The 23,584-nt window shown below is 36.7% G+C and overlaps 6 protein-coding genes and 1 pseudogene across 10 annotated transcripts; 3 read left to right on the forward strand and 4 right to left on the reverse strand.

Annotated features, from left to right (window-relative positions):
* The first annotated feature begins 643 nt into the window (after positions 1 to 643).
* LOC125205221 (Pyridine nucleotide-disulfide oxidoreductase family protein) lies at positions 644 to 4,424 on the forward strand. Of its 2 annotated transcripts, none has more exons than XM_048104046.2 (13): positions 644 to 857; positions 1,012 to 1,116; positions 1,290 to 1,403; positions 1,504 to 1,557; positions 1,691 to 1,807; positions 2,077 to 2,186; positions 2,271 to 2,344; positions 2,689 to 2,750; positions 2,828 to 3,023; positions 3,199 to 3,268; positions 3,564 to 3,631; positions 3,762 to 3,907; positions 4,037 to 4,424. In XM_048104046.2, exons 1-13 carry the CDS (start codon positions 711 to 713, stop codon positions 4,262 to 4,264), a joined length of 1,491 nt encoding a protein of 496 aa, XP_047960003.2. In that variant the 5' UTR covers positions 644 to 710; the 3' UTR covers positions 4,265 to 4,424. The 2 variants fall into 2 exon arrangements, with proteins under 2 accessions (XP_047960003.2, XP_088916131.1); XM_089060005.1 differs by having other exon boundaries at positions 3,199 to 3,264; positions 3,569 to 3,631.
* A 782-nt stretch (positions 4,425 to 5,206) lies between these two features.
* LOC125205222 (LIM domain-containing protein WLIM1-like) lies at positions 5,207 to 7,467 on the reverse strand. Its single transcript, XM_048104049.2, has 4 exons — positions 7,196 to 7,467; positions 5,916 to 6,012; positions 5,704 to 5,834; positions 5,207 to 5,616 (listed from the first exon to the last, which is right to left on the reverse strand). The coding sequence occupies exons 1-4, from the start codon at positions 7,331 to 7,333 to the stop codon at positions 5,413 to 5,415; spliced, it is 570 nt and encodes a 189-aa protein (XP_047960006.1). The 5' UTR covers positions 7,334 to 7,467; the 3' UTR covers positions 5,207 to 5,412.
* Positions 7,468 to 9,401: 1,934 nt separating this feature from the next.
* On the forward strand, positions 9,402 to 10,946 carry LOC125205223 (protein DELETION OF SUV3 SUPPRESSOR 1(I)-like). Of its 2 annotated transcripts, none has more exons than XM_089060548.1 (3): positions 9,402 to 9,539; positions 9,723 to 9,822; positions 10,695 to 10,946. In XM_089060548.1, the coding sequence occupies exons 2-3, from the start codon at positions 9,729 to 9,731 to the stop codon at positions 10,823 to 10,825; spliced, it is 225 nt and encodes a 74-aa protein (XP_088916674.1). In that variant the 5' UTR covers positions 9,402 to 9,539; positions 9,723 to 9,728; the 3' UTR covers positions 10,826 to 10,946. The 2 variants fall into 2 exon arrangements, with proteins under 2 accessions (XP_088916674.1, XP_088916673.1); XM_089060547.1 differs by having other exon boundaries at positions 9,533 to 9,626.
* Positions 10,947 to 12,536: 1,590 nt separating this feature from the next.
* Positions 12,537 to 13,742, reverse strand: LOC148923426 (ABC transporter E family member 2-like; annotated as a pseudogene). Its single transcript, XR_016132527.1, has 4 exons — positions 13,558 to 13,742; positions 13,216 to 13,473; positions 12,895 to 13,140; positions 12,537 to 12,823 (listed from the first exon to the last, which is right to left on the reverse strand). The product of XR_016132527.1 is annotated as an ABC transporter E family member 2-like (transcript).
* A 1-nt stretch (position 13,743) lies between these two features.
* LOC125205220 (ABC transporter E family member 2-like) lies at positions 13,744 to 15,921 on the reverse strand. Its single transcript, XM_089060478.1, has 6 exons — positions 15,177 to 15,921; positions 14,950 to 15,020; positions 14,765 to 14,882; positions 14,600 to 14,689; positions 14,052 to 14,359; positions 13,744 to 13,978 (listed from the first exon to the last, which is right to left on the reverse strand). Exons 1-6 carry the CDS (start codon positions 15,207 to 15,209, stop codon positions 13,744 to 13,746), a joined length of 855 nt encoding a protein of 284 aa, XP_088916604.1. The 5' UTR covers positions 15,210 to 15,921.
* A 1,431-nt stretch (positions 15,922 to 17,352) lies between these two features.
* Positions 17,353 to 18,948, forward strand: LOC125206007 (protein DELETION OF SUV3 SUPPRESSOR 1(I)-like). Of its 2 annotated transcripts, none has more exons than XM_048105260.2 (3): positions 17,353 to 17,506; positions 17,697 to 17,796; positions 18,697 to 18,948. In XM_048105260.2, exons 2-3 carry the CDS (start codon positions 17,703 to 17,705, stop codon positions 18,825 to 18,827), a joined length of 225 nt encoding a protein of 74 aa, XP_047961217.1. In that variant the 5' UTR covers positions 17,353 to 17,506; positions 17,697 to 17,702; the 3' UTR covers positions 18,828 to 18,948. The 2 variants fall into 2 exon arrangements, with proteins under 2 accessions (XP_047961217.1, XP_047961218.1); XM_048105261.2 differs by having other exon boundaries at positions 17,505 to 17,593.
* A 1,275-nt stretch (positions 18,949 to 20,223) lies between these two features.
* LOC125206005 (serine/threonine-protein kinase 52-like) lies at positions 20,224 to 23,584 on the reverse strand. The gene is made up of 6 exons (XM_048105258.2): positions 23,073 to 23,584; positions 21,517 to 21,638; positions 21,187 to 21,383; positions 20,915 to 21,089; positions 20,716 to 20,850; positions 20,224 to 20,643 (listed from the first exon to the last, which is right to left on the reverse strand). Exons 1-6 carry the CDS (start codon positions 23,380 to 23,382, stop codon positions 20,437 to 20,439), a joined length of 1,146 nt encoding a protein of 381 aa, XP_047961215.1. The 5' UTR covers positions 23,383 to 23,584; the 3' UTR covers positions 20,224 to 20,436.

Raw genomic sequence — 23,584 nt, forward strand, 5'->3', positions numbered from 1 at the left:
TATAATAGAAATAAGATAAAAAGAGTAATAAAATTTATCTCAAGCTGTAAAAGATATTTTCTACTTATTGCTATGTATTTATTTTACAAATTAAGTTTGTATAAGTATGAATTCGTATCAATTTTATTATAACGAATCATCAATACATTCGTACTATTAATTTACATAAAACTTATGTAATCGTGCATAATATAATATAATTTTGTTTTTCTATTTTCTGTATTGTCATAAGTATAAATTATTTTATTAGTATTCATTTCATTCAATTAATAATATCATTTCAGTTGATTAATTTAGAATTTTAAATTAATATTTTTAAAGATGGCCTTTATCGCTCAAATTTTTTACAGTTAATTTATTTATACTTTGAAATTAATTCAACGACATATGAGCAGTTTTTACAAAAATAAGAAGGGACTAAAATTTCAGTATTCCTATATTAATAAAATGTGATAAGTGTAAATTTATTTCTCTTTATTTTTAACATAAAAATCAATGAAATTTGGAAAAGTTGGAATTTTATTTTTATACTAGTGTAGTAGTAGAATATATATGAGGAAAGTTGCGTAAAGAATATGTCCACATGGAATGAAATAATTCTATTTTTATACATAGCAATTGGGCTTTAATGGCCCAAGTTACAAACCCTCTTGCTTTTTCTGAAACCGAGCGTTTGTTCCTCGAAAAATAAAGAACCTCAAGCAAAAACAATGCTAGTAGGAACTTCCACATCCATGTATTCCCTGAAATTGAAGAGTTTTGGGAGGATTGCTAGATGCTTTTCGACAACCTCATCGTCTCCTCTGCGAATTTGTGTAGTAGGTAGTGGACCTGCTGGGTTCTACACAGCTGAGAAGGTATGCACAAGTTGTTAATAAATCGCCGTGTTTTTTCAATTTTATTCTATCAAACCCTTGATTTGTACGTTGAATTATGGAAAAGGCTGAATCTTTAGCTTTGTAGTTCCTCTGAGCTGTAATGCCTTTGTTGAATTATTGATTTTTTTTGTAGCTTTTGAAGGCTCATGAAAGTGTCGAAGTTGATATAATTGATCGGCTGCCAACTCCCTTCGGATTGGTTCGGTCCGGCGTCGCACCGGACCATCCTGAAACAAAGGTTACTTATTTATTTGATTGAATGAAATATAGATCTAATGTTGTATAAGATGTAAGTATTTTAATGGGGTTTAGATGTAGTGTCAATGTCTGTAATTGTAATTGCTTTCAAGTGGGATATGCTTCCAGATACCGTATTTGGGTTCTGGTGATGGTTTTGGAAAATTGCTGTAGGTAGTGATCAATCAGTTCTCACGCGTTGCACAAAATGAACGTTGCTCTTTCTTTGGAAATGTGTCCCTTGGATCCTCCGTGACACTGCTGGAGCTTCGTAACATGTATAATGCTGTAAGCTACTAGGTTTCCTGAAGTTTTTCGACAAAAATAGTTAATTCTATTGTTTTTGTTTAGTCCTGGTATGTGGCAATTTACGTTTGTACTGTGGCAGGTGGTGCTTGCCTATGGCGCTGAAAGTGATAGATCTCTTGGCATACCAAAGGAGGTTTGTAGAACATTTTATAATGCCATTGTGGCATTTGTCCTGTGGTTTAAATGTTTAATGCATTGCCTTTTTTTGTGGAAAATTCTTTAATTAGGATTCGTGCTCAACATTTTAGCATTTTCTTTTAATGCAGGAGTTGGCTGGTATATATGCTGCTAGAGAATTTGTTTGGTGGTATAATGGGCATCCGGACTGCAGAAATCTTGCTCCAGATTTGAAAAGCAGTGACACTGCTGTTATTCTTGGTCAGGTATCTTTGATTTATTGATATATTTAATTGGGATTTATGATCAGATTGTACCAATTGACACTTAGTGAGCCTGAGCTAATGTTTCGCATCCTAATTCTAATTTCATTCGGGAAAGATAGCATAATTTGATTTGCGTAGTGGATACTATTGCTTATGCATATGCAGCAGAAGATATAGTAAAAAACCGTCCTCTGTTTATACATTAAAATTAGATTGATATCTTGATCTAAGAAAACAATTGCATTGACTGCATATTGTGTTTGCATTAGGGAAATGTGGCTCTTGATGTTGCTCGAATTCTTTTACGGCCAATAGAGGAATTGGCAAGAACAGATATTGCCTCCCATGCATTGGCTGCTCTAGAAGAGAGCTCAATAAGGTTTGTTAGATTCTACATGATATTAGGGAAATGTGGTTCTACGTTTTGTAGATGATCTGCTTGGTTAACAACTACAATTATCAGGAAAGTTTACTTGGTGGGAAGACGTGGACCGGTACAAGCAGCCTGTACGGCAAAAGAACTACGAGAAATTCTGGGTAATAGTTCTGGCTCTTTCATTCTGTAGGATATTGGATTATATTGTAATACCATTTTGCCTTATATGCTGTCATCTCCCCTTGCTCTCTAAATCTTAACATTGGCTATATTTGTTCACATTCCATAATGGTAAGAGTGGAAGCTATTATAAATTTGGCCCCATGGGCAAAATGGTTCTCCTAGTAGTCGACCTGAATTAGGCTTTATGTTATAAGCTTTGATGCTAGAGTCATTGCACCTATATCTGTGTATATTAGGGCTAATATTTTTATTCATATTCATGGAATTTATTTAATAAAATCAAACAGAAAAGAACACTGTAATAAGCTTAGTTGTTTTGCAGGAATCAAGGATTTGGGTGTCTATATTAAACCAGCTGATCTAGTTACAACACCAGCTGATGAGGTATATTTACTAATTACATTAACTGCCACTCGGATACTATTTTCCTTGTTTCTTATATCTTGCTTGCTTGGGCAAAGATAGAAATGAAGAATAGCAGGATCAGGAGGCGAGTGCATGAATTGCTCTCGAAGGCAGTCACACCAGGGTGTACTCCTGTTGCCAGTCAGCGCGAACTGCACTTTGTCTTCTTCCGCAAGCCTGACATGTTTCTGGGGTCAGATGACAAAAGTGGTCATGTTGGTGGCATTCGGCTTGAGAAGACTGCACTTAAAGGTAAGAATGCTCACATTGTTTTAGGAATTTATATTCTTTATGTTCATTCCGAAGTTGTAGAATTAGTTTTTGCACTGGGAAAGTATCTGTATCTTTTCTGATGTCTGTATGTTGAAGTCCAGTTGGAGTCATGTTTTGATTTTTTATCACATCTAAATTTTACAAACTTTTAAAGATGTAGGAGATGATGAATTGGTGAAGCAGGTTGCAGTTGGCACAGGAGTGTATGAGGACATATCATGTGGGCAAGTTCTTTGACATTCAATAAAAGTTCTTTGTTTTCTTGTTATCTTTTGGTGATTGAATGACATTACAAATTATATGATACAGTGGCTGGTTTCGATTCGATAGCCTTTGGCATTGCTATTATATTTATATCTTAATCTATTTAGTAATGAAGATATAAAAAAATTCATACGTAGTTATAATGTTTTTGTACAGGGAGTAAAATTCTTTTTCTTGACCCGGAGTTTGTAGCGGTATAATGAGGCGGACTTTGAAGTAATTCTAAAGTTGAGAGATTCGACTCTTGTTTTGTAGGTTAGCTTTGAAGAGCATCGGTTACAAATCAGTCGCTGTGGATGGTTTACCCTTTGATACCAACAAAGGTCTGTTCAAAGATTTCTATCATCGATAGTTTTGGAAACTGCATAGTCTTGGACTTCAAATTTACATTCCGTCTTCCTAATTGCGGTGTTAACATGCAAATGATAACTATCATTTCTCTTTACTTTATAGGTATCGTCCCAAATGATAGAGGGCGTGTACTAGCTGATGCTTCACATGGTCATCTACAACACGATATAGGCTTATACGTGTGTGGGTGGTTGAAGAGAGGACCAACCGGGATAATTGGTACAAACCTTCATTGTGCTGAAGAAACTGTGAGTATAAACGAGAATTTAATGTTTGCTCTATCTTTCCTATGAGGCTATGGTGAGGTTGAGTTGAGCGATCTTTAAGGCTGCATTTACTAATCTCGGGTTACATTCTTACCATGACATTTTCCACAGATCTCATGTATCTCGGAAGACCTAAATAGAGGGGCTTTAGCGTCTGCTTCGACAAAGCCAGGAAGAGAAGGGCTCAGGCAAGTGTTAGACAGTAGGAACACTAGAGTTGTCCCGTTCGATGGCTGGGGAAAAATTGACTGCGAAGAGCGAAGGCGAGGGAGTTTAAAGAACAAACCTAGAGAGAAACTTGCAACATGGGAGGAGCTACTGGAAGTTGCCTGCCGATGAGGTAGTTTACAATGCAGATAAACATGCCAAATTTTGAATTATGATACATCATAGTACTACTAGCTTATAATGGAAGAATTTGATTTGAATTAAGAGTTTAAGAATTTATAAAGTAAAATTAATAAAACAGTGGGAAAATGTATACTGGATTTTCAGAGCTGATTTTGGTGACTTGACTGCAAATTTTACCTTTTTGATGTAAGGATATACTATCAAGATATAATTTAAAATTGAGTACTGAGATTACTTTAGTCATAAACCAAACACACTACAAATTTAGTTTGGGATACAATCAGGCAAATCGAACACCCAGTTATAGTATATAACAAAGCTGCTAAAGGAATATCATCAAATTCTTGCTGCATATTTTTGACTTTGAGAAATCACTTTAGCAGCCATCTTTATTGCTGTGAAATCATTGTTTCCAGCCCATGAATCCATTAGATATAGATTTTTCTGATTTGCTCCATTTTAATAGTCCCACTTCAACAAAGTTGATATACTACTATGTCGACTTTTGTTTTATTCTCCATCACTGTCTGCTGAAAAGAGCAAAGAGCATTCGAGAGAGAAATTCAAATTTATTATGCAATTGGAAAGATTTCATTTTTAATATAAAGATTTGGAACTGTTCAAAGTTTGCAACAGGAATCAAAAATTGCTTTTTGGATCACAAGCATTAGATTAGTGTGCATGTTAATGGGAATTTTTGTCATTTTGAACACTGGATGAAATCAACATTTTTATTCGTTTCATTAATTTAGAATATTGTTATTTGAAAAGTAATTTCAATACACAAAAAGATGCTCCACTAGATGCATTTTCTTACTAATATGTACATTTTAAATTTTATACGAAATTATACTGAAAATAATCTAATTAGTTTTTCTAAAATGAGAGTTTAATTCAGGAAAAATGGTGCTCCATGACACAGACAAGAAATGCAATAAGATGCCAAAACATCTCATTTCTTATGCTTCAAACTCAATATAATCATAATAACACCAACAACAAAAACTAGAAACCAAAGCTGAACAAAATCACACGAAAACTGAAGTTTCTCACTCAATGCTGATCATCTCTCAAGTTCGTTATACATAGAAAGGCGTCGAACGCCATTAGATTTCATGGCTTGTACGTATCGAAGTTTAGGCTGCATCTCCATTCTGCACCGTTGCTTGATCGTGCTTATCTAGTTGGCTGAAGTTGCCCTTCTGCTTGAAGAGCTGAGTGTGGTGGTGCCTGCAGTAGAGCTGATGCTCGTGGGCCACATAATTAGAGGGGCTTATCGTGCAACCGCCATGGCTGCACTTGAAACAAGCCCTGTGATACGAGCTGCCATCGACTGCTACCTGTTAATGCACAAGTCATCGACCATGTTAGACCTAATTGGTGAGGATTGAGGATTTTGATTTTTGGTATTAAAACTTAAAGAGTACCTTTTCAATGGGATAAACTGTTTTGCTGCAAGCAACACATTTATCTTGAGTTCCTGCAAACATACTCGAGACTTTGCTATTTGCAAAACCGGGTTCAGAAGATCTGTCGACTCTAGCAGTTCTCGGAGCATCTGTGAACAGTATAGATATATTGGATGAGGCAAGAACGAAAACTCAAGTCAAACAGTGAGGTTTTTGAGTTTTGATTCAACCTTCGAAGCTCTTATCAAGGCTGCCAGTCATCTTGAACAGTTGGTTGAAATGAGGTTTGCAGTATAGAACCCCTTCATAGGAAGAGTAGTTACTCAGCTGCAACAGAAGTTAATGAAACATGAGCAAATGCAACGTGACACGGTGCTAAAATGGACGCATCCTATTTGTATGATGTTCATAGTAATATGACATGAAAGAACTAAAGTTTTAACAGAAGGAAGAAAAAAAAGATATCTCATTAACTTCCCTTATTATAGCATTATGTAATGGCACAGAAAGTGTAGATGGAATTAGAGTTGGTCGGTTGTTCGAAGTAGCTAAACATTAAGAAGGCAACAAATTAGCCTACTTTCCTCCTACTGACTACACGTGTGTTTCTTTGTTAACCAATGATCACCAATTCAGAAGCTAATTGTTGTGAGAATCAATTCAAAGTTCTTTAAACTGAGATAACATAATAAAAAGGATGTGCAGATATTAGAATTTTCAAGACACTAAAAGCAAATATGAAAATTGAGCTTGATGCTGAGATTGAATCAAGCAAACACTTAAATGGTGAGGTTTACCAACTTGGTTTCACAACCACAACACGACAATTAGCGCGATATTTAGCAAGTTCCGAGAATTTACTGAACTAAAAGCAAGTTTCTTGGAAACAGTAGGCAACTACCCTATTATGAGAATGAAAACCAAAACGCAATGCTCAAAAACACCCCCTTCTTGGCGGAGTAACACAGCAAATGCTCATCTTCACTTCAAATCAACAGAAGTATAACTATAACTACGTCAACAGCAGTACCGCATAATAATCCGATAAACATACACCAAAGTCACCAGCTCTCACCCTCAAAGCATGATCTCCCAGTAAAAAGAACTCCAGTCATCAAGAATCAATCTTTAAAGCCAATTATGCCACCATTCCCACCCAATTCAACAAATTCAATGATACAAAACTTGTCCTAATACACATCACAGATCAACAACCTCAATCAACCAAAAGCCCCATCAAAATAAGACGAACTCAAACATATAATTCTTGCAAAAAAACATTAAACCAAACAACATAAGCATCAATAAATCAAGAACCACAATCAAGAACCATAAAGAGCCAAGCAAACAAATTATTCCATCACTCATACCTAACTCAATAACCCCATCACAAATCAAGAACAAAATCAATCACAACACAACATCATCTGTTCACACAAAACATCTAGAAACAGCTAAAGCAGGCATAATTAAATCAAGAAACAGAGAAGGGCTGTGATAAAAATCGAACCTTTAGAGTTCCTTTGCAATGATGGCATCTAAAACAAGCCTTGTGATACACTTTGTTGTCAGCAGTGAGCTCATCCACCAAGTACACTGTTTTCTCACAAGCCTTGCATTTCTGTGTTGTTCCTGCAAAACTAGCCATTTTCTTCCTTTAATTTTTAACTTTTCTTTCTTCCTTCTAAAGCTTAGATCTTCGATCTTTGATGCTACTCAAAAAGAAAAAGTTTGAAAATCAGTAGTTGGTAAGAAAATCAATGCTACAAATTTTAAATTTATTCCACTCTCCATTTTCTCTCTGTCATCACTGTTTTGCCTTTTTTTGGAGTTATTTACAGGTCAGCTAATGTTTCAAAAAGTGTACACGTGTCATCTATTCAAATTTTTGATATGTATAGTAGGAAAATTTAAAATCTAATGATCTTAATCTGTATTCCAGCATTCAACTTTAATTTCCCTTAAACAATCAACAAAGTAGTAGTAGCAATAATATTGAACTTAATGAAGAGGTGAAAAATGATGAATATAATGTTCTATCAATAGATAAAAGAGGTTGATTTTACTGTCACAATTGGATGGCCCAACTTCATTTCTTCAAGATTTCTTTTTCTATATAAAAGAATAAGCACTAGTAGTATTATTCAATTTGTGAGCTGACCATGGAAATTGAATCAATCCAGCTCCAACCATCAGGTTTGCAAAATCGCAGGTTGAAGTTCTTTAAAGCAAATGAGTTACATCATCATCATTGAAGACAGGGGCGTAGCCAGCATGTACGGAGCAGGGTCAAATGCCCCCCTCATGCCTTCAACTCTATTGTATTTTTATATATAAATTCTCAACTATATTAACAAAATACACTAAATGCCCTCTTAAATAAATAAAAATTTTCTACAAGTATATTTTTGCCCCTCCTCAAGTGAAATTCTAGCTCCGCCCCTGATTGAAGAGACCAACGGTTTATTCATGTTTAATGGCACTTATGTGCACCAATTTTGAGTGCGTTCTGATTAATTGTTTCATTATAATTTAAATGTCAAAATTTTATAACAAAGTACTTCTTAATTTAATTTAATTTAATTTATAAATACTTGGATTTGTTAGTTGAATTAAAATTATAATATTTCTACAATTATGATTGACTGAACACCACATGACAATATGTTCGAACCATTAAATTTTAAGTCAAACTTATGGCCTCACAGAAAATTTTTTTGACTGCTCATGGTAACAAGTTCACTTGAATAAAAGACAAAAGCAAGAGCAGAGATACTTACAAGGGTACATCGATAATTCAACATTATTATATGGATTGTTGAATTTTCTAATTAAACCCATATTTGGTGGCTTTATTTAGCAACCAAAACATGGAAATCAGCACTGGAGAGGAGCTACCACGGGGCACCAAAATTATTTAACTCACATATGACATACGGTTCCTCAGTATTTTTTGTGTGTTTGATCTCGGTATATCTTTCACAAAAATCACCCTCTTCAACCTCTTGAATGGTGCAACCTAGTTACACACAACAACAACTAGAATTAGATACAAAAATGTAACTTTTGTTATTCGTCTAATCGTCTCAACTTGATTGAATTACTTATTCATCTGTGATAAGCTGTTGAACACGTAGTCTTGTAAGGTGGCGTTCGGTTGCCATGACTAATTATCATTAGATTATTCATCTAGGAATTTATTTTTGTAGGAGGAGGCAATGCCTAATAATCATAAAACTATCCATCTAGGATTAAGTTGTGGGGGTCAATCTTATAAACCAAACATGATACATATTTAATCATGAGATTTAGTCGTGCCAACCGAACACCCCCTAAGTGAACTGACCACTGAGGCATGTTCTCACAACATATGCTATTGGAATTTCACCAGCTTCTACATCATCTAATCTATAACTCTCCGTCTGCCATTAGAGGTCTCATTTCATGATGGTACTGGTTTTAAGAAATGTTAAGAAAAGTGAGTGGAAGAAAGTTAGTGGAATATGAATCCCGTTTATATATATTAGTTTTAAATGAAATATGAATAAAATGTGAGACTCTATATAGAAGTGAATCGAAACTCTTATTTGTGGACTGACTAAATTAAAAAAACGGGATTCTTACTTACGGACGAGGGAGTATAAAGCAATCATGAAGCCAAGGTCATGAAATAGAAGTAATAATTTTTCGCGGTAAAGTTTAAGGACTAAATTGATATTTTATGGAATTGACAGGGGTGTCCTGAACCCTAAACCCGAACAAACTGCCTTGTTGTGCAATTAATCCAATGTTTTCCCCCAATTTTGCGAAGGCTATATAACCCATCGACGAATCCACAATCGAAGATAATCTCTGTAAGTTGATTCACTTCTTTAGTTTTTAATATTCTCTTTCTAATTCCTGTATGCTGGCGCAATTTCTACGGGAATTAGGGTTGCTAGGTTCTATACTGGAATTTTGTTTTTTTTCGCTGATTTTTTTTAACTTTGTTATATCTTTTGAATTGTAAGTTGAACTCATGTATAATTGCGTGGCAGGCTGAAATGGCAACCGAAAAAGTAAATCCAGCTACGGACGAAGTAAAGATGGATCTGTTCGAAGATGATGATGAATTTGAGGAGTTTGAAATCGATCAAGGTTGTTAGATGTTCTGTTCATTAACTTTGCTAGCAAGAAATTTTATGCCGCCTTTTTTTCTGATTATAATCTCTTACTTATTATTATTGCCTAGAGGAAAATACATTTTCATGATAGTATCTAGATCTACCGGGGTGTTGGTTTAGTAATTTTGCGATTTCTCTGTCAATAATTTTTTGCGTATAGCAGCACTTGAATCCCCAATGCATAGAGCTACCATTTTGAATCTAGCCAATTGCTCATAAGATCAATGCCTTCTCCTCATATCTAAAATTTATGTGCACAAACATGTTTGGTACTTCATGAGTTGGTCTTTCATAAATGGTGTTTAACTTATGTGAGAAGACTAGAATCATTAGACAGGCCTATTAGTGTGTATGTGAACTTATAGCATATGTAGCTTCATGATTTGTAAGCACATTGTCATTCAGAATAAGTGACTTTAATTGACATAACAGACTCGAGATGGTGTGCTAGTTCACGAAGTTCTAATTTATTGAGCCTTTTCTTAGTGCGAAAAGTTTTGCTTTATTTTGTTTTCCACCCTGCACCTTCTGCAATGGCAGAGAAATTGGGAACCAGATAGCAGCTTCCATACTTCTTGTGTATCTTTATTTAATGTTGGTTTCATCAAGTAAAATAATAATGTAATTTACGTAGTCTGTTTAGCTGGATTTTCTTCCTCAAGCATTTTAATTTAGAACTGGTGAGATAGCAGAAAATTTGAAAACTTGCTTCCATAATCCTTGTCTGAAGAGACTGGATTCTTAGAGTATATCTTTTCAACTGGTCGTTCTTAATTTATCATCAGCATATCTTGGAAATTGTTTATTGGAGTCGGTCTTTTATGTACTTTCTCTGATTCTTCTCAGATTGGGGAGACAAAGAGGAAGGTAAAGAAGTAGCTCAGCAATGGGAAGACGACTGGGATGATGACGATGTCACTGATGATTTCTCCCTGCAGCTCAGGAGGGAATTGGACGCCAATGCTGAGAAGAAATAGGCTTAAGTTGAGTTGTGTGCTGTATGTTTGGGATTTATAACTTTGATTTTAATCTCTAGTTTAATGACTTGTTACTGATGATTATCTTTAATTGATCAAAGAAATCTTTTCATAGCTTGTATTTCTGGTATTTTAGTTGTTAAAGAAAATGGAATACAGTATACGACTATCACATATATAAGAAACCCCTTCAAAAGAATAAGAGAATCAAATCGATTAATAATGATATTTCAGAAACTTTACAACACCATTGCAAGAGGAAATGCTCCAATCCCATTCAGCCTTAATAAAAACAATCTGGATCAGGAGTTTTCTGTTCTCTCTTTGCATAATCGAGTCTGAGAATATCGTTCCATCTCTCTCTATGCATAAACGAGTCTGAGAATATCGTTCCATCTATCATTGTAAACTGATGCTCTTTAAGGGCCACTGCGCTTCCGAAAACAGATTCCTCCACCTTTAGAAGTGTCGGTAGCCTCCAACATGGTGACCACCTAGTCCATTTCTGGTCTTCTGTCAGGGTTGGCGTCCCAACATCGCTTCATCACGTTGGCAAGTGAGCTTGGGAAACATCTGGGTATCTCCGGCCTCAAGTTCTGCGAGGGAAAACATTGTTTAGGGATAGAACGAGCTTAAGACATGGCTCGTTTGTTATAATCCTAGAAAAGTAAATATTTACCTGGCGAACGACTGCTGAAGTCACCTCCGAGAAACTAATGTCCGGATATGGCATATCACAACAATATAGAAATGTTGATATTGTCAAGAGGTGGAGTGAATGATGTTGTTGAAGGAGGGGAGCGATCGGCTTGTTTTCACGACGGCCATGGCACTACCCATAGTGCTAAACGACTCTCAGTATGAAATCGACTAATGACATTCCTCTGCTGGGGGAGCCAGAGCCGGAGCCATGCTTTCGATTTGCTAAGTTGAAAATTGAAGACTCACAACCGAATCAATGTCATACTGTAATTAAATAATTGTAACATTTTATTATTACTAGTATCCACTCTTAACATCATTTTATTATGAAATGAATTTGGAATTTGAAATTTGAAATATAATAAATGTGGAGTACGTAATAAGAGTTTGTATAGCGGATCCTAGCGGCGCGAAGCTTATACATTATTGTATAAGGTGCCGAGTTCGAGCCCTCTTGAAATTATTTGTAATTTCCTCTTTTATATACGAGTTTATTTTAAAAAAATACAATACAAATTATACTTCAATATATACATTATAAAATTTGGAAAATATTTTATAAACAATGATAGATAGAATAGAAAACAATATCAACGATATTATTATAATAATGTTAACATAGCAATCATAATAGCATATACAATGTCAATGCTAAATTGTGTTAACATATTCAAGGAATTGTATTAATATTTTTTATATACTATATTAACGGTTTCTCCAAAACCCTAAATTTAATGATTCTTCTTATCTTTTTAAACTTAACTAATAATAAAATGAAATTATATATGCCACTAAATCTCTACAAATCTTATGATTTTAAATAAATTGTAATTAACAATTAAGAGGTGAGTTAGAAATTGATCACTCTCCTAGATATTATTAAAATCTAGTTTGGCATAGATAAACCCTATCTATATAGTACTACTCTGTGCAAACAATAATTTAAGTATATCACAATAAATTTGATTCACTAAATACCAATACCAATAAAGTGATAAAATTTAGTACTCCACCTTTTTTTAATAAAGGATTACCAAATGCTACTAGATTGTGATTTCCATTTTTTTTAACCAAAACAAATGAATAGACTGAAGCCTTCTAATACTAAAATTATAAAAGCCTTCGAATAATATCCACAAATCATTTATAGCTAAATATGCACAACGCAGAGGCAAGTTAGTCATCCAAATAATAGTGATATCCAGCGGACTTTTGCTCTCTATCCTCGGCCGACTCGAGTTTGTTGAATCTAGGCAGGGAATCTGTAGCATCCCTTCTGCAAGTGATATCCAGGTGCTACATATCCACAAAATGGGCTACAGGTTATTTGGAAAATTTTATTAAAAATAGATGTGAAGTGGACTTACGGATAAGAAGAGGTTCATTCCCGTCAATAGTGATTGAGGTGAATTGGCAATGCAATTGACGGATGGCTTTCCTTGGTACACAATCACCCTATCAGCAAGGTATGTTGCCATGATGAAATCATGCTCCGCAACAAATGCAGTTTTCTTTGTTCGACGAATGCATCTCTTTATGACATTTGAAACAACAATACGCTGCTCTGAGTCAAGATATGAACTTGGTTCATCTATCAAATATATATCAGCTGGCTGCACAATACCAAACAGAACACAGATTATATTCAACAAATCATAACTCGACTCCCATTGTAACATTAACCTCACCTTTCCAAGACACACAGTGAGAGCAACCTTGTGTAATTCTCCAAGAGAAAGATTCACAAGCTTTTTATCCATCAAGTTTTTAATCAAGAGAGGCTCCATCACATCAGATATAAATTGAGGATCCGTGTACACATCACGAATTCTTGAATACAAGATACTTCTCACTTTACACTGCAATGTAGTACCGAATTTCTGTGGCTTGTAAGAGACTCTGAACTTTGGAATTTCCACATCTGAATCAGGCTTCAAAAGGCCAGCCTACCATACGGAAGGACAACATCGTTGATTCAGCAATAAACTAACATGTTTTTTAAAAGTAAATAAACTATACAACAAATGTACCAGCATATCTAGGAAGGTTGACTTTCCAGTCCCATTTTCTCCAAGCATCACAATAATTTGAATTCACCCTCCAACACCTTGAGCCTGAAGTTGCCTAGAGTCATAGTCATGGTTGGATACTTGTACCTTGCACATGCTTCAATTTCCTCGTGTGAGGACTCTGCAACCTGCAAGGAGAAGTGCATTTTATGGGAATCGACATCTCAGTTTCAGTTTCATGTTAGGACTTACCTTAAGCGGTTCATTTCTAAACCGAAGATTTTGAGTTGGCAAAAATCCAGACAGAAATATATCAATTCCTTCTCTGACAGAGAATGGAAGAGTAGCTACCCCATATTTACCAGGTCTCCCATAAAGGCAGCATATATAGTCAGACAAATATTCAAGCACACAAAGATCATGCTCTGCCACAATCACATAGCTGAAAACAAAGATTGCAAGTCATAACCATGAAATTATTTTCATACTTAACAAAGAAACTGAACCTCACTAACTTATTAGGTCGAACCAAGGATCTGATAACTTGGGCAGCTTTTAATCTTTGTTTAAGATCTAGAAAACTTGATGGCTCATCAAACAAGTAGATATCTGCATTGCATTGAGCAGCAAAAGCTATTGCGAACCTCTGAAGCTCCCCACCAGATAAATTTTCCAACTCACGGTCCATAATCTGAATCAACTCAAGGTCAGCAACAAGTTGTTGTTTCATATTATCTCCAGCATCCACCTGAGAAAGAAGTTGCCCAACGCAGCCTTGAATAACTTTAGGGATGTAATGGACGTGCTGGGGCTTGACCAACACCTGAAAATAGATGTGACAGATTAATAAACTAGAGAGAAATAAAGACATAAAGACATGGAAGTAGAAAAAATAGATTAATTAAGTTGCAAATAAAAGAAGATTACAAGTAGTACTCCTGTTAGCAAATAAAATCCCATCACCATTCATTATTATGTTGATAAATGAAGATTAAAGACTCAATTTTTAAGATAAGGTCAATCCATAATTGTTATTTGGGATATCAAAGCAACATGAGCTCACTTTCAAATCTTGTACACGAATACGGTCGAAGTAAGTTTGCAGCTCGGTTCCTTTAAAATGATCAGAAATTTCTTGCCAATCAGGAGGATTCTGCAAAAAATAAGGATAGAGGAAGATGATAAGTGAAGGAAGACGTTGAATTGGTGAATAGGAAAAGAAAGTTACATTAAGGCGTCCCAAGTTAGGTTTGGCCTTCCCAGACAAAGCTCTAAGAGCAGTGGACTTTCCAATGCCATTATTCCCCACGATGCCCAGAACTTGCCCAGGTCTCGGCACAGGTAACCTGTGAAAATGTTAAAAGCCAAGCAAGTAACACTGCTATGAATGAAGAAGAAGCAGAATAAACAAACCTAAGCAATTTAAAGGATTTAGGGCCATAACAATGAGTTGTATCCTTGTTGGAGGCGATATGCGTCCATTCCTGACCCGACATTGATTTGGGATTTAAACTCAGAAAGAGATATCGAGAACCAACAAATTTGAAATTGAACAAGAAAATGGTAACCCGAATTCAATTCAAAAATTTACAGCCTTTTAATATGGGCCTAAAAATGTCGACCATGGCGCCATAGTGTACCATCATGGGCTTGATCCTATTCACTTGTTCCATCTCTTTGACTCTGTCAATCCACCATGGCTAAGAACTCCAAGAAATGTCACGTGATTAGGCTTGGTGGATTGATTCCTCATCTCCCTAAACGTAAACCCAGCGATCATGGAGCTCCATGTCCACACATTTGGATGAACCATCCTATTAAATACATTCCTTACATGTCGACGACAGCTGTTCCCAATTATACCATTCGCAATCACCTGAGAATGCCACCATTGTCCACACTCCTCATTTACATCCATCATCAAGTTCCCAGTACACAAGAGTTGTGTTTGACATTTCATCGAATACCCTGTACAAAATGAATGGGTCCGACTCCCAATCGCCGCACATCTCATGGGAATTGGAAATGGCGTAGGCCGTTATTAATACGCCCCTTATCAGCAATTAATTTGATTCGTTTTCCCACTCTCACCAAGAATTCCACGTATCCTCTGCGCACCCTCCTCCCTCTCCCCACCCCATCAATTTGCAGATCAAGATTTATTCTCAGGCTCAGGTATTATGGGGCGAGGAGGCTGACCTCATCGATGTCCAAGATTCACAAGAGCCAGCACAAGACGGATTGGTCATTGCGACTATCACATCATTATGGCTTTAGTCCGCCTTTATCTTTAATCAATACTACTAACCGAACTGGGCCGGGCCTTAGAGCATCCACTATAGGAGAGCCGCGGCTCCCTATAGTGAGTCGGATGGGCGGACGTGGCGGGGGGCGCCCACGAGAGCGCCACGGCGCTTGGGCATGAGCCGCGGCTCCCCTAATTTTCGATTTTTTTTTATATTAATATTTTTTACACCATTCCAATCTCCACTCTTTTCATTTTATCACCAATTCTACTTTTGAAAAATGAGTTTCGACGATGAGTTCCAACAATTGGTGGATAGGGAGTTCGATGAACTCGTTCAAGAGGTGCAACGGGAAGCAAAAGAGGAGGAGGAGGCAGTGGCGGCGGCGTTCGTTCGCCCGTTCTATCATCGGCGGACCATCCGCCGTGACCATGTCGGGGCACACCAACGGTTGATGGAAGACTACTTTGGCGATAACCCCCGTTACCCAACAGAGATTTTCCGTCGCCGATTTAGAATGTCGCAACGGTTATTCATCCGTATAGCGACTACATTGGCGCAGCGGTACAAGTGCTTCACACTGCGCAGTGATGCTAGCGGCCGACCCGGGTTGTCGACATATCAGAAGTGTACCGCTGTAATTAGGCAGCTTGCCTATGCCGGACCGGTCCGCTGACATGTTCGACGAATACCTACAGTTGAGTAAAACAACTGCCCTAACGACGCTGAGACAGTTTTGTAATAGTATCCAGGCCATCTTCTGCTGGATAAAAGAGGTGAAAAATGACCAATATAATGTTCTATCAATAGATAAAAGAGGTTGATTTTACTGTCACAATTGGATGGCCCAACTTCCTTTCTTCAAGATTTTGTTTTCTATATAGTAAAAAAAATAAGCACTAGTAGTATTATTCAATTTGTGAGCTGACCAACAAAATTGAATCAATCCAACTCCAACCATCAGGTTTGCAAAATTGCAGGTTGAATTTTTTTAAAGGAAATGAGTTACATCATCATCATTGAAGAGACCAACGTCTTCATGGTTAATGGCACCTATGTGCACCAATTTTGTGTGCGTTCTGATTAATTGTTTCATTATAATTTAAATGTCAAAATGTTATAACGAATGCTTATAAATACTTGGATCTGGTAGTTAAATTAAAATTAAAATATTTATATAATTATGATTGACTGAACACCAAATGACAATATGTTCGAACCATTAAATTTTAACTCGAACTTACGGCTTTACAGAAAAATTTTCTTGACTGGTATCCAGTTCACTTGAATGAAGGACAAAAGCAAGACAAGAAACATATAAGAGTACATCGTTAATTCAACATTATTATATGGGTTGAATTTTCTAATTAAACCCATTTATTTGGTGGCTTTATTCAGCAACCAAAACATGGAAGTCAGCTCTGACTAGCGTTGTAACTTGTAAGTGAACTGACTACTAATGGATGATCTCACGACATATGCTATTGGAATTTCACTTAGAGCAATCATGGAGACAAGGTCATGAAATAGGAGTAATAATTTTTTGCAGTAAAGTTTAGGGACTAAATTGATATTTTAAAGAATTGACAGGGGTGTCTTGAAATATAGGGAAAAACCCGAACAAACTGCTTTGTTGTGCAATTAATCCAATGTTTTCCCCCAATTTTGCGAATGCTATATAAACTATCGACTGATAATCGAATCCACAATTGAAGATAATCTCTGTAAGTTGATTCACTTCTTTAGTTTTTAATTTTCTCTTTCTAATTCCTGTATGCTGGCGCAATTTCTACGGGAATTAGGGTTGCTAGGTTCTATACTGGAATTTTGTGTTTTCTCTCTCTGATTTTTTGTTTAAGTTTGTTATATCATGTTTTGAATTGTAAGTTGAACTCATGTATAATTGCGTGGCAGGCTGAAATGGCAACCGAAAAAGTAAATCCAGCTACGGACGAAGTAAAGATGGATCTGTTCGAAGATGATGATGAATTTGAGGAGTTTGAAATCGATCAAGGTTGTTAGATGTTCTGTTCATTAACTTTGCTAGCAAGAAACGAATTTTATGCTGCCTTTTTCTTATTATAATCTGTTACTACTTCTTATTATTGCCTAGACGAACATATATTTTCATGATAATATCTAGATCTAGATCTACCGGGCTGTTGATTTAGTAATTTTGCGATTTTTCTGTCAATAATTTTTTACAATAGCAGCAATTGAATACCCAATGCATAGAGCTACCATTTTGAATCTAGCTAATTGCTCATAAGATCAATGCCTTTTCCTTACATTTAAAATTTATGTGCACAAACATGTTTGGAACTTCATGAGTTTATCTTTCATAAATGCTGTTTAACTTATGTGGGAAGATTAGAATCATTAACAGTCCTCTTTAGTGTATAATTGTATGTGAACTTATAGCATATGTAGCTTCATGGTTTGTAAGCACATTGTCATTCAGAATAAGTGACTTTCGTTGACATAACAGACTCGAGATGGTGTGCAAGTTCATGAAGTTCTAATTTATTGAGCCTTTTCTTAGTGCGAAAAGTTTCGCTTTATTTTCTTTTCCACCCTGCGCCTTCTGCAATGACAGAGAAATTGGGAACCAGATATCAGTTAATAAGATGCTTCCATACTTTTTGTGTATCTTTATTTAATGTTGGTTTCATCAAGTAAAATAATAATGTAATTTACATAGCCTGTTAAGCTTGGATTTTCTTACTCAAGCATTGTTAATTTAGAACTTGTGAGATAGCAGAAAATTTGAAAACTTGCTTCCAACATCCTTGTCTGAAGAGACTGGATTCTTAACTATATCTTTTCAACTGTTCTTTCTTAATTTATCATCAGCATATCTTGGAAATTGTTTATTGGAGTCGGTCTTTTATGTACTTTCTCTGATTCTTCTCAGATTGGGGAGACAAAGAGGAAGGTAAAGAAGTAGCTCAGCAATGGGAAGACGACTGGGATGATGACGATGTCACTGATGATTTCTCCCTGCAGCTCAGGAGGGAATTGGACGCCAATGCTGAGAAGAAATAGGCTTAAGTTGAGTTGTGTGCTGTATGTTTGGGATTTATAACTTTGATTTTAATCTCTAGTTTAATGACTTGTTACTGCTGAATATCTTTAATTGATCAAAGAAACCTTTTCATAGCTTGTATTTCTGGTATTTTAGTTGTTAAAGAAAATGGAATGCAGTATACGACTATCACATATATAAGAAACCCCTTAAAACTAATAAGAGAATCAAATCGATTAATAATGATATTTCAGAAACTTTACAACACCATTGCAAGAGTAAATGCTCCAATCCCATTCAGCCTTAATAAAAACAATCTGGATCAGGAGTTTTCTGTTCTCTCTATGCATAAACGAGTCTGAGCATATCGTTCCATCTCTCTCTATGCATAAACGAGTCTGAGAATATCGTTCCATCCATCATTGTAAACTGATGCTCTTTAAGGGCCACGGCGCTTCCGAAAACAGATCCCTCCACCTTTAGAAGTGTCGATAGCCTCCAACAGGGTGACCACCTCTGTCCATTTCTGGTCTTCTGTCGAGGTTGGCGTCCCAATATCGCTTCATCACGTTGGCAAGTGAGCTTGGGAAACATCTGGGTATCTCCGGCCTCAAGTTCTGCGAGGGAAAACATTGTTTAGGGATAGAACGAGCTTAAGACATGGCTCGTTTGTTATATAATTGTATGTCAACGTATAGCTCATGTTTAGCTTCATGGTTTGTAAGTACATTGTCATTCAGAATAATTGACTTCCATTGACATAACAGACTCGAGATCGTGTGCTAGTTCTTGAAGTTCTAATTTATTGAGCCTTTTTTTAGCGTGAAAAGTTTCGGTTTTTTTCTATTCCACCCTGCCCCTTCTGCAATGACATCGAAATTTGGAAGCAGATAGCAGTTAGTAAGATGCTTCCATACTTGTTGTGTATCTTTATCCATGTTGGTTTCATCAAGTAAAATAATAATGTAATTTACATAGCCTGTTTAGCAGAAAATTTTAAAATTTGCTTCCAAACTCTGGATTCTTGACTATATCTTGTCAACTGTTCTTTCTTAATTTATCATCACCATATCTTGGAAATTGTTTATTCGAGTCGGTCTTTTATGTACCTGCAGCTCAGGAGGTTATTGGACAGCAATGCTGAGAAGAAATAGGCTGTCTGCTGTATGTTTGGGATTTATAACTCTGATTTCAGTTTAATGACTCGTTGCTGCTAATTGATCAAAGAAACCTTCATCTTCACAGTGTGACTGCTGGAAATATACCTATTCTCATACCTTTATTAGGCTTAATCAGTATCTCATCACTTATTGTTGACATGTTAGACTAGGACTCAATAAAAAAAAGTTAGAAACACAAGATGGTTAAAGAAGGGGAGAAAAGACTAAACCAACATTTGTATATCTAGTATTTAAGTTGTTAAAAGAAAATGAAATATTAGACTATTTCTTTATGTTGTATAAGAAACAAAAAAGAGAATCAAATCGATTAATAATGATATTTCAGAAGCTTTACAACAACATTGCAAGAGGAAATACTCCAAATCCCAGTCAGCCTTAATAAAAACAATCTGGATTAGGAGTTTTCTGTTCTCTGCATAAGAATGTCGTACCATACGTCTGATGTTCTTCAAGGGCCACGACGCTTCCGAAAACAGAGACAGCTTTGGGCTTGATCATTAGGAATCATCCCTCCTCCTTTAGAAGTGTCGATTGCCTCCAACATGGCGACCACCTCATCCATTTCTGGTCTTCTGTCAGGGTTGGCGTCCCAGCATCGCTTCATCACATTGGCAAGTGAGCTTGGGCAACATCTGGGTATCTCCGGCCTCAAGTTCTGTGAAGGAAAACATTGTTTAGGCCTTAGGAATAGAAATATTGTTTTAATTCTAGGGAATTAAACATTTACCTGGCGAACGACTGCTGAAGTCACCTCCGAGAAACTAAGGTCCGGATATGGCATATCACAACAATATATCTCCCACAAACAGATGCCAAAACTGTATACATCACATTTCCTGTTGTAAGGATTTCCATTGAGAACCTGCAAATTATGGTCTTAGCTCGGTCTTAGTTCTTTTGTAGAGAGAAAACGACTTTTCTTTTACCTCAGGAGCCATGTAACCAAGGGTCCCAGTCTCCCCCGTCATGTCATTAGGATTCGAGGCTTCAACACGAGCAACACCAAAATCTGCAATTTTGACTGTACGTGTCTTATCTAAAAGCATATTTTCCGTCTTCACATCTCTGTGAACAATCTTCTCAGAATGAAGGTAGCTTAACCTGAAAAGTGAGAAAACAAAAAACGCATACCATTAGCTGCTTCTCCACTCGACTCTCAATCTGATTGCGAAGAAACAGAATGAATGTATAGCCGTACCCTCTAGCAAGATCGAGTGCCATTTGCACAACTACTTTAAAAGCTAGCTTCTTTCTCCTGTTCTTTATGAGGTAAGATTTTAAGGCTCCTCCCGGAAGATACTCCACAACGACACAACATATATTACTGGGCATGCCTATATGACCATTTTCAGTTTGAATGTTAAGATCCGTAGCGCCCATCGTTGCCCCTATAAACTGCAAACAGGTTTAGATAAACGTTAGAACAATTCAAGGAAATGTTACTCTAAATGTAGGAATTAACAAATAATCAGATACCATAACAATTTGATGCTATTGTTATCCAAGCTATATGGAAAGAAATATTTACCTTTGTTACGTTAGGATGATCGAGTTTGTGCCACACAACAACTTCTTGAGTAAAAGCTGACCTTAGAGCTTGTATTTCAGCCTCTGTCCTGTGGCCCTCTTCTCCCCAGTCCAGCAGTTTAACTGAGAATAGAAAGAAGCTACCAAGATGTTAATGATAAGGAACATTAATTCGAAGTACACTAACGACCAAAGGGGGCAACGACTAGAAGTGGCAAAGCATCTAACTGTAAGGAATTAACTTCGAATCACAGTGAAAATAACTAGAAATCCATCCACCGTTAACATACTGTGATCTTGTTCTCGACTGATTTTCTGGTTGAAGATAGTATATATTTTCATATCAATCTTTCATCAGATTTCATTTTTTTTTTCTAAAGTTCTTTTGTTCAATACACAACACCATGGTTTCTGTCATTAACAGGGTATAACGTTTTAGGTAAGCCAACAAGAAAGTGGTTTCGACATATTCTCCCAATACTATAGAACGCATAAATGGAAGGAAAAGTCCAACGTATGTGGGCACCGAACCTAGAAGCTCGTAGTTTTCAATCTTAACAATCACCACTAGCTATAACTAAAGCTACTTTTGGATTTAACTTTTTGTGGATCTAGTGATAATCATCAGGACTTTCTGGTTGAAATAGTGCACCCATCCTTATCAGGAGTTGGTACCTCCACTTCGTTTTAGTTATCACCTTAGGCCGGCAGGCAGATCAATCCCTTTCCTCTTTTTTGAGTTAATCAATGATCATTCAATAAGTCAATTCCATAAAGTACGATCAGATTGCCATGAAATGAATAATACCCAAAAGATGAAGTAAAAGCCACACATTCTTGAAGCCTTCGAATGGGGACCGCACAACCAAGGTGATGTTTATCTTGGGTAGGTTTTGTGACAGCCGACTTTTTGAGATCAAATTTTACATCCCTAAATCCTACAGAATGACAACATCCAACCAGAAAAAAAACCTACATTGGTTAGATTTTCATTGTTTCTTTCCCCTTAATTACACAAAGCCTATGTTAGATCATGGCTAAAAGTGCTTGCATCTCAGTAATCTTCAAGGTGGAAACTTTACAAACTGATGGAATCACAAGAAAGTTTTCAACAATTCAATCCAAACCCGTGCTATGAGTCACGGACTCCATAAGAATGCATTGATTTCTCTACTCCACCCAACCACCCCACAAACGAGGCATGAAGCATTAAAACTAGACTTGTCAAAAAAGGCAAATTGGATTCAAAACACTATCTTCCACCACTACAGTTTAATCAGCCATCAATAAACTAATACAAAATCAAATCTTAGATTACTTTTTATCTAAATTCAATCAGATTATAACTAGAAACAAAACTAAAACCAAGAATCGCTTTTGATGCATTATTCCACTTAAGTCACTGATTCATCAAGAGTTGAAAAATAGTGGTAGGGCCAAAAGGGAATGGACAAAAGGGGCAAACACCCCACAAAATGACAAAAAGATTTGATTTTGAAACAAGGGTTGAGCTTTAAAACAAAAGGAAAAAATTCAAGAAAGGCGGTGGTGACTGACCGGCGACATCCTGGCCGTCGTAAACGCCGCGGTGGACGGTCCCAAAGGTGCCACGAGCGATGACGCTCTTGATGATGAGTTTGGAGGGGTCAATCTCCCACTCCTGGCGCTGCCTTCGGGAGGTGGTGGTGGTGGTGATTGCCGGAGCGACGGCGGCGGAGGTGGTGGTGGCGGTGGAGTAATCTTCTTGATTCTTCCTCTTGTTCTTCTCCATTGTCCACGCCCTGTTCAAATGGCGCTCCAGCTGCTCGTCTAAGCTCTTCAAATCAATTTGATCCGCTCTCACAAACCCATCGCCGCTCTTCTCCATTTCTTCTTCCTACTGCGTGTGTGTGTGTTTTTTCAAGATTGGATTTTTATTGCCGGAATGGTGAGGTATAGATACAGAAACACCTGTGTATATGCATGCGGCTTTGTAGTTTTGTTGGAGTGTTGAGTTTGAGGGAGCAGGTTGAGAGAGAAACGGAGCAAATTATTGGATGTGGAGGTGGGAAAAGTGTGTGGGTTTCTTG

Source organism: Salvia hispanica, chromosome 6 (genome assembly GCF_029641045.1).
Source record: "Salvia hispanica isolate PSC_SH4W2 chromosome 6, Shi_PSC_v1, whole genome shotgun sequence".
NCBI classification, from domain to species: domain Eukaryota; kingdom Viridiplantae; phylum Streptophyta; class Magnoliopsida; order Lamiales; family Lamiaceae; genus Salvia; species Salvia hispanica.